The sequence below is a fragment of the Mus pahari genome, chromosome 7 (genome assembly GCF_900095145.1).
Source record: "Mus pahari chromosome 7, PAHARI_EIJ_v1.1, whole genome shotgun sequence".
NCBI lineage: Eukaryota > Metazoa > Chordata > Mammalia > Rodentia > Muridae > Mus > Mus pahari.
The window spans coordinates 82,546,331-82,556,425 of NC_034596.1; the positions used below are offsets into that span (position 1 = coordinate 82,546,331).

The 10,095-nt window shown below is 44.5% G+C and overlaps 1 protein-coding gene across 1 annotated transcript in view; it reads right to left on the minus strand.

Moving 5' to 3' along the window:
* The window catches only part of Sptlc2 (serine palmitoyltransferase long chain base subunit 2), a 79,689-nt gene extending 71,468 nt beyond the window's left edge, over nt 1–8,221 (minus strand). The window contains exon 1 of the mRNA XM_029540546.1: nt 7,981–8,221. Coding sequence (XP_029396406.1) covers nt 7,981–8,106 — 126 coding nt within the window. The 5' untranslated portion in view covers nt 8,107–8,221. The remainder of the gene's footprint in view (nt 1–7,980) is intronic.
* Between the last annotated feature and the right edge of the window lie 1,874 nt (nt 8,222–10,095).

Consider the following 10,095-nt stretch of genomic DNA (forward strand, 5'->3'; position numbering starts at 1 on the left):
GAAAGAAAGAAAGAAAGAAAGAAAGAAAGAAAGAAAGAAAGAAAGAAAGAAAGAAAGAAAGAAAGAAAGAAAGAAAGAAAGAAAGAAAGAAAGACGGCAGCAAGGTCCCAGGCCTCAGCAGCAGTGTTTCCTAACCCTTTCTCTTGGCAGTTCACTACCTTTGAGACCCTCTCGTCAGAAACTCCAATCTCTGCCGAGCAGTGGTGGCACATGCCTTTGATCCTAACACTTGAGGCATCCGTAGGAGGATCTCTGTGAGTTCAGGGCCGGCTTGCTTTATAAAGCTAGTTCTAGGACAGCCAAGGCTACACAAAGAAACCCCAATCTCTGTGAGAAAGGGTCGATGGGTTCCTTTTGGTAACATTATGCTAACTTATGACCAAGGAAATAAGCTCAAATCAGACATGGCCATAGGAGTTCACCCCACACATCAAAAACTGTTCTCAGTAAAGAAAAATGGACACAGGCTGCCACACTCAACTAGCTAAGCAAAGAGGTGGGTGTGACAAGATTGGCACATGGGGATGTGTGAGAGCTGAGAAAGAGCAGGGTATGTGGCAGGTTCATTTACTTGGTCTCCTTCCAGAGCCTGTCTGTCACGCTGATGCTTGACTGAGACACAAACTGCTACGGTGGAAGCATGAGTAGCAGGTTAGGGAAATAGAAGATTCAAATACCCTCACGAGATCAGATTGTTGTACACTTGGTTCCAAGCTGGTGGAGTGGTGGTTGAGCCTTTGGGACCAGAAACCCAACTGGCATCAATCGGTCACCTGGTGTATGCCTTGAAGGTTATCACCGGCCTGATCCTAATCTAGAGTTCTCTGTTTCCCTGTCCATAGTCACAAGGTCAGCAGCATGTCCCTGCCAGACTCCTGCCTGCATGGAACTGCTCCATGCCTTCACCACCATGATCGACTGGACCCTGAAAACTGCTTCTGTCAGGTATTCTGTCACAGCTGTGAGAAAAGTAACTAACTCAGGCACTAACTCTTGTAGACACACTTGCCCGGTATGCCTCTCAATGGACACCTCCCAGTCCATATAAAGCTGAAGGCCTGTCACGGGTTTAGAGTAGGATAATAAAAATCATGTCAAATGATGTTTTCCAGTAAGCCCTGGAAGCTAGTCTCAGTCCATTTCACATGGGATAGGTACTGACTGCCAAATACTAGAGACTTTATCTGGTAAGAGGGGATATGGTCACTACTTTGCATGTTTCCTGCTGATAAACTCATGGCCAGCGTTGGCATAGCTTGTGTGATTTACACAAAGGCTCGCACTATTCTCTCTAGTATGTGTGGTATGCTGTAGGAGAGGCTCGTGCACTTCAGTAAAATTCCAAGAAAAGGCCAGCCTGCATTTTCACGGGCTTTTCTCACACCACCTCCTCCCAACTATGTGCTTGTACATTAGAGTTCTGTCTGTCTTGTATGTGTGTTATTTGAGAAGCATTCTATCTTTGGTACCTCCTCTTCTAGCTTAATTCCCTCTTTCACATAGTTTACCAACTCCATTGCTTCAACTATCACTCATCCCTCTTTAATCCATCCTCAAGTATCTAATTTAATGTTCTCCAAAACTGCTAATGAATTCTGAACTATCGTGTGGATACTGGGAATCGAACCCAAGACTCTCCAGAAGGGCAACCAGAACTCCTAATAGCTGAGCCATCTCTCCAGCTCCTACGAATGAATTCTGAATTCAATGGTCTGGGAGAGTCAGACAAAATGAATACCACCAAAATATTTCCAACTCAGTAACTTAAAAGGTATGGACTTTAGTATTCTTATTTGCAAAATGAGGATACTATTTACCTAGAAAGGCTCTGTTCTCATTTTTTTAAAACCTTTTTAATCAACTAAGTTTATCTGACAACATTGTACATGTTATAGTACATTCATTCTATTTCCTCTCACTTTCCACCTTCTCTTACTTTCCTTTCACCCATCTTCCACCTCTTGCCCTTACATGTCCTTTCCTCACATTTAAGTCTTTTGTTGTTTTGTTACGCTCGGATTTTAACCAGGATAGAATGTGTGGTCACAGGTTTAACCTCTGTGTTTTGTATTCAACTGAAGGCAACAACTGCTCCTTCCCCAGAATCCATCAATAGCCAATAGTTCAGTAGGGAGATGTAGACCCCATCATCCATGACTGGCCTGTGTAGGCCCAGTGCAGGCAATTGTAAGATCATGTTTGCAATGGCTGTGTCATATCCCGAAGATAGCATTTCACATCTCTCCTCCCAGTTCTCCAGCACACAGTGGGTGCTTTGTAAAAGATGTCTTTTTTTAAGGATGGGGTCTTATGTAGTTCAGACTCAAAGTGACTATGGAACCTGGGCTTCTCTGTCCTCTTGTTCCCACTCCCGTACTGTACCACACCATACTCAGATTCTAAGCAGTTCTAGTGATAGAACCCTGGGCTTTGGGTGTGCTAGGCAAGGACTCTATCACTGAACAACACCTCCAGTCCTCTCTATTACTATTATTATTCATACTTTCTCACAGCCTGAAAACATTGCTTATTCTCCTTAATGAAATAGTCACCATTTAACTAGAGTTTTGTTGTTCTTCCTAACTATGCTTTGCATGCCTGGTCTGCAACTCTCTCTGTATCTTTTCCAAGGAGCATTGTGATTCTTAAGTTTTATGACCTTGGAATCTCCTTTTATAGCTTAAGGACATCTTTTATATACTTTACCAATGCCATAGTTTCATAGGCTACTCCACCCATTCCTTCAATAACATCTTCTGAATCCCTATTACATGTAGGCATATAATAAAAACAGTAACACCCCAAATGTTTGGTTTAGGGTCTCCAAATTAAGAAATAAAAGGCTTATTTAAACTGACTCAAGATCATCACATTTGGGCTAGGGACATGGCTCATTTGGTAGGGTGCTTGCTTAAAATACATAAAGCTTGGGGTTAGATTCTGAATGTCATGGCACTACACACTGACGATTCCAGCATTTGCGAGGTAAGAGGAGGATCAGAAGCTCAAGGTCACTCTTCACTATATAGCAACTTTGAGCCTGTTTGAAATATTCACCTTAAGGAAATGATAAATGATTCAGAGATAGGCATGTTTAACATGATTTAAACATTACATGAAGTACATGTATATACATTTATCAAAATATTACAAATACAGTTTTAATGTTTTTCTATCAACTGGTTTTTAAAAATCTGAACACAAAACAACTGTTCCAATGCTTTAAGATCGTTCAGCAAATAACCATCATTTCTACATCCAAGAGTAACAATTTTTTAAAAAAGAAAAATTGCCAACTTCATTAAAGATCTTTAAAATACAGAACATAAAACAAAATATCTGCGATTAAATGGGTTAAGAGCAAAAGGCTTTCTTAATATTCACAAATCATGAATTATATTATAGAAGCTTCTTAAAAACTACCCAGAAGGCAAGGGACTTGTGGCCACAAACCATTTAATCAAGTAAGGCACACCCACTCTGCATGCAAACACTGTCTATCAATTGCCCATTCTACCAATAAACACTGCTTCTTTCTTTCAACAACTGAATCAAGCAGTTGGCTCTCTTGCTTAGAGGACAAACTTCTAGTGTACCTGAGTCCACCTAAGAAACTGGCAAGCCTGCCCTCCCTGAAAACCCATACAATTTTAGGAACCAAACGGTTTAAAATTTCCCAAGAACTTGGATTAAAGAGACTTCTTGAGTTCCACTAATGACTGGAATCTCCCAGATTCAGCTAATAAAAACCAAATGTTCTTCCCCTTGGGACAAAATGCATTTAAAAGAAAAAAAGAAGAATCTCACAAGTTATTGGTAGTTATATTTTTTTTCTGCAAGACCTGAAGCCTAAGGTGTCTCACAAGTCCTATTATGACTATTTATTCGGATTCCTACTATCTTAAAACCAAGTCCCTCCCCTCACACTACCCCACTAAATCCCAGTCAGTTTCCCTTCAGTGGAAAGGTAGACGTAAGCCACCCTTCCTTGGTTATTTGGCTCTCTTTCTGACATTACATTTGCTTCTGCTATGCTTGACTTCTGTTTAACATAATTTACGCTGTAGTGCCTCCTTGCAATTGAATTCTACTGATTCTGGCAATTAGAAGTCTTTTATACCTATAAATTTCTCGTCAAAATGACTCCCAAACAGGTGATGGTGGCACATGCCTTTAATCTCAGCACCTGGGAAGAGTTCAGGATAGCCAAGGCTTCACAGAAAAACTCAGTCTTGAAAAATAACAAAATAACAAAAAGCAAACAAAACAAAACAAAAAACAACAACAAAAAACTACCCCCAAATAGAATTAAGTCATGTTCGAAACTTCAAAACTGCTTCAGGACAATATTCTTCTACTTTCATACTTACTAATAGGTTTAAAAAAAGCAAAATATAACTTCAAATTAAAACTTTTATAGCTGGACAGTGGTGGCGCACGCCTTTGATCCCAGCACTTGGGAGGCAAAGGCAGGCGGATTTCTGAGTTCGAGGCCAGCCTGGTCTACAGAGTGAGTTCCAAGACAGCCAGGGCTACACAGAGAAACCCTGTCTTGAAAAACCAAACCAAAACAAACAAACAAACAAACCTTTTATAAAGAAAATGTCTTTTAAAAGTGTTGATTGCACACACAACCAAATATGTCATATGCTTTTTAATCAACTGTTAAAGCCACAGAAACTAACCCCTGGTGACTAAGGTCACTGAACACGGATCTTGTGAAAATGTGATGAGAACCTTCTGGAAGTCTTTTTTAGAAAGGAATCCTGTCAATTGATAGGAATTCCAAGCACCTGGAGGTGAAGTCAGCAAGAGAAGAGTTCCAAGGACAGACTGGACTAACGGAGACCCAGAAGCCAGCCAGCCAGCCACCCACATCTTGAAGTTCTTTCCAGTTCTAATGCTGCCAAATGTTCCTCAGGCTACCAGGAACCCTTTACCTTCAGAAGGAAGACTAACACTCCTTTCAGGGCAGAGGGACATTCACATCTTTATCATTCAGCTGCTGCTCTAGTGGAAACTGGCTACTTTTCATCATTGAACAACAGTAACCTGTTTTGTAATACTTCCTTACCACATTATCTACTCATCAAACAGCCCCCATCCAGGAGTTGCTTTTAACACAGGCATTAATCTCTTCAAACATACCCTGGTGAGTGTATACAGGTATCAGAAGTAGCTGATTCCCCTTAGAGAAGAAAGCCTACAAGTTTATAATTTCTCTCCTGTGCATTAAACAGCAATGTTAAGACATGATGTGAGCAAACCATTTTACATTTCATCCATGTGAAAGCAAGACTCTTGTATATCTAGTTTGTATCTTACTGTGTATTTTCAGAAAAAGAAAACAAACAAACAAAACAAAAAAAAAACAATACCCCCCTGTCAGGATGCAAGGGAAGACAGGTAGGAGTTGGAGCGCATACATTTAATTTAACACAACCAACTTCAATATTTTAAGATATTCTCTTTTTCTCATAAACTTAGAGATCTTATTCCTTATAAATGTAGTACCTGCTTTAAATAATTTGTGAAAAATAGTTTTCTCGAAAAAATACTACAGCCCTTAGAACACTCCATTAGAACATTCTTCCAAATGCCATTGTGCCTTGAGTGAAAATGTTCAACATAACATTTACAGAGCCTGCAGTGAGGGCTCAGCTATATAGCTCAGATGGGCTTTGAACTCTCTTCCAGCCTCAACTTTCCAAGTGCTAGGATTACAGGTGTTTGGCATCACACCCAGCTAGTCACAGATTTTTATATTTCATTTTAATAACTTGGTATTTCATCTAAATAATTGCCAACCTCTGAAGAAATACCATGCTTACAAATGATAAATTGTTGGGATTCCAGGTCAGAACTTGACTTACTATTTAGTCAAAATATAACTCCTAGTGGGTTATGTTAGAAAGCACCTCTAACAGCTTCGTCTGAACTTCCTTTTTCCTCACAAAAGTCCTAACTCACCCATTCACCAGTTCTCTTTAGCTCCAGTTACTCAACCTCCCCAGTACATTCTATACCTCCACAACGTTGCTCATTAGCCATTTTACACTGCTAGGGAAAACAGCGCATTCTTCCATGGCTCATCACAAACTGACTCCTCCCCACATCCCCTTTTTTTAGAGGCAGGGTCCCTCATCATTGTCCTGCTGTCCTAGAACCCACTACGCAGACCAGGCCAGCCTGAGCTCAGAGATGCACCTCCCTGAGGGCTGGGATTACAACCAAGTGAAGTCAAGCTCAGACTGAAAACTCACTCCTAACACATCTCCTCTCACACAATCCTTTTTGAAAGCAATCTTTTGACTCTTAACACCTTACACACTCAAGGGAGGCCAAGTCTTTTCTCTGCACTCCCACTCCTAACCCTCAGCTCTTCCCCAGGGTCATAATAACTCAACCTGACTTGAAGATAACCCTTTCATACCACAGGATTAACAGGTCTATCGAGCTACTGATTGAGGTAGGGGACAGGTTGCTATTGCTTAGTATCTATGTTGAAGGTAAAATAGGGTCACTGTCCTATCAAAAATATAACAATCACACTCCTGCTAAGGGGAACAGGCAACTTTTAAAACTATTCTTCCTGATACTTGCACAACTGGTTAAAAAAATACTGCCAGGAGCCAGGGGGTAGAGTAGCACATGCCTTGAATCCTAGCACTTGGGAGGCAGAGGCAGGTCTGTGAGTTCGAGGCCAGCATGGTCAACACAGTGAGTTCCAGGACAGTCAGGGCTACACAGAGAAACCCTGTCCCAGAAAAAAAATCAATAGTAAATAAAAACACTGTCAGGAAAACCAGGTGTTGGGGTCTTAGTTGCACTTGAGAGGCAAAGGCAGGAGGGTCTCTTTAAGTTGGAAGTCAGGCTGGTCTACAAAGCACAACAGCCAGGGAGGGCTGTTACTCAGAGAAACCATGTCTGGAAACAAACAAGCAAAATACTGCCAGGAATTCAGAATTCTGTAAGGTAGTTTAGAAGTTCATGGATATGGTTGATGAGTCAACTTCAGTTAATTAATACAAGGACTCATGACAACTTACCACTGGATTAAGCAACGCCCTCCACGATAGCTCTGGTGCGTGGTGAAGGGGCCACCTAATCCAACCTGGATGGTGGGATGGGGGGGGTCTCACCAATCGGGACAATTTTCAAGACAAGACACCGGAGGAGGTTCCCTGCCAAGGTTTTCCCCATAAAGGAAGTCCAGAATGTGATAGGAAGGGGCTATCTGGTCGTGCTTCCACAACGGCACTGCCTGACTTTCTCAGAGCGTCAGCTTCCTTTTGGGGCTGCAAGACTCTACAGGAAGCGTGTACTCGAAGGGACCCGGGCAGGAACCCGAGAGGGTATCGCCGGACTTCGAGGGAAAGATTTCCTCTGCTTCCCACTGGGAGCGGCCTGCACTTTTTTTTTTTTTTTTTGCGGGATCCACATGGTTAAGGACCAGAGACTTGGAAAGGAAGCCCAGCCTCCAGGGCCCTTCAGACCAGCAAATGCTGGGACGCTCCTTGGAGCTGATTGAGGAGCCGGGCAGACCTCAGGAGTCCCGCGTGGCTGGGGAGCCCGTGGAGGCTAGAGAGCCAGGCAGAACTAGGGGACAGCGCACACCTAAGAAACCAGGTAAACCTGGGGAGCCCCGCACGGCTCATCGCTCATCGCTGCGGAGCCGGGTAGTACTGGGAAGGCTCGAATAACTGGAGAAGTGGGCAGAACCGGGGAGCCCCTCACGGTGAGGGAGCCCCACATGGTTGTTGGGTCCCGCGCTGCCCTTGAGTCTCCCTCCCGCTCACGGGGGAGGCCCAGCCAGCGCCGGGTCCCCGTCGCTCAGCACACCTGAACCGCGCCCAGCCGCCAGCCGGCCACTGACCGGCCCGCGCGGCTGCCCGTCCTCCCCGGCCCGGCCCGGGCATCGGCTCGCGGGGGTCCCGGCCCACCGCCCCGACCTCGTCCGGCCTCTCGATCCCATCGTACCTGGCCGGCAGCCGCGACGGTGGCGGTGCTGCTCCTCAAGTACCCGTTCCTCACTTCCCCGTTCTTGACGCAGCCGTTCGCCCGCATCGGGCGGCGGCAGCAGCAGCCTCCCGGCTCCGGCCGCATCCTCCCGGCAGCACCCGGCAGCAGGACAGGCTCTGGAGGCGGCGGCGGCGCCAACTCCCGCTCCGCACCGCACCCACCTCTCCGAAACCGGAAATGGCTGCAGGGCCGCTGCCAATTCCCGGCCCGGCCGTCACGCGAGGGCGGGGCCACCCGAGAAGACCGGGCTCGCCGGAGCCCTGCAGCCGGAGGGGACATGGGGCGGGGTCTATCGGAGATTGACCAATCCAAAGGCGAGAGGGGCGGAGCTCATGCTGATTCTGGCGAATTAAGAGCGAGGGAAAAGCGGCTTGCAGACATCAAGGGGACTTCTTCAGAGGAACTCGAGACCTGGGTATTTGATTGGAGCCCTAGCCAGGTCGTAGGTGGAGCTTTGCCGCCTAATGGTTCAGGTTGGGAAGGAGGCGGAGCCCGGAAAGAAGCAGCCAATTAGAGTGTGGAGAAAGAAACAGGGGCTGAGCCTATTTCCAGAGCCTGTTCCCGGTTCTCCAGCACAGGTGGTGGTTGCCCTCTGTGCCCTTCTCCCGAGAGGTTCTTGGGTTGAATCCAAGCCCAAGACAGGCAGCTCCCTTATTTCATTAGCAAATTCCTCTGTGGGTGTTAATAGAATAGTCTTTTTGACAGTCTCTCACTGTTCTTCAGAGTGAACTACGCGAACGCCTCGCATGCTCATCACTTGTTTCCATCCGGGTTTTCCCAGGGCAATTTCCTTTGAAGATTTTCCTTGAAAGTCAGGAGACCTGATCTGTTTCCAGATCTTGTGATAACTGAAACTGAAACTTGAGGAATTAACTACTTTAGGAGCCACGTTCCTTTAAAAATTCTTCCTGCTTCATGGACTCATTTGCAAGAATTACATTAGTAAAGCGCTGGACACCTATCAAAATACCTAATCCAAATCAGTAGCAAAAGAAATTGATCTGCATTTCAGCATTACAGAGACCTTTAGTGACCCATTAAAAAAAAATCAATGTCATAATTAAGAGTATGACTCAGTCTAGGTTTGAGTACTGGCTGCCTCACCGACTAGCTGAGTGACCTCTATGTTCCTTCCTCTGCTCAGGGGGATAATAACAGTTGCCATAAGAGAATCTAATGAGTTAATGCCTGTAATGTATTTTATGTAGGACCTGGCAATTAGTAAGTATTCATTAAGTGCTGGTTATTATTAATTGCTAAATGCATCTGTGTGAATCCCTGAGTCACACAACCCCTTCTCCCCTGGAGCTTTAGCCATGTGTTGGCAAGGTATTTGTTTTGCTCGATTTAGTTCTTTTGTTTGTTTGTTTGTTTGTTTTTTGAGACAGGGTTTCCCTGTGTAGCCTGGATGTCCTGGAACTCACTTTGTAGACCAGGCTGGCCTCAGAAATCCGCCTGTCTCTGCCTCCCAAGTGCTGGGATTAAAGGCTTAACCGCAAGTGGAGAGAGGACAAAACTTTCAAGTCACAAACCCTCTGATCTCAAAGTGAACATGAGAATCAAAAAGAACTATATGGGACCTGGAGAGATGGCTCAGCAGTAAAGAGCACTCACTGCTTGTCCAGAGGACCTGAATTTGGTTCTAGCACCCATATGGTGACTCACAGAGGAATCAAAGCCTTATTCTGGTTTCCCAGGGCACCAGACACAAACTTTCTGCACATACATACTTGAAGGCAAGGCACTCACAGACATAAAAAAACAAAACAAAAAAAAAACTCCTTTTTAAAAGTTTTTTTAAAGCTCTGTATGCTTTTAAGCTAAGCATAGTAATGAATTGCTGTAATCTCAGCACTCCTGAGATGGAGGCAGGAGTGTAGATGTTCAAGATAATCTTTGGGTGTATAACCTGTCCAAGCTAGCCTGGGATATAGGAGTCCCTGTCTTAAACATGATGGGTTGGGGATAACTCAAACAGTGAAATGCTACCAGGAAAACAAGAGGAGTTAAGTCCAGGTTTTGAGCATCTAGTTAAAATCCCAGTACATTATAGGATAGAACACAGAGACCTCA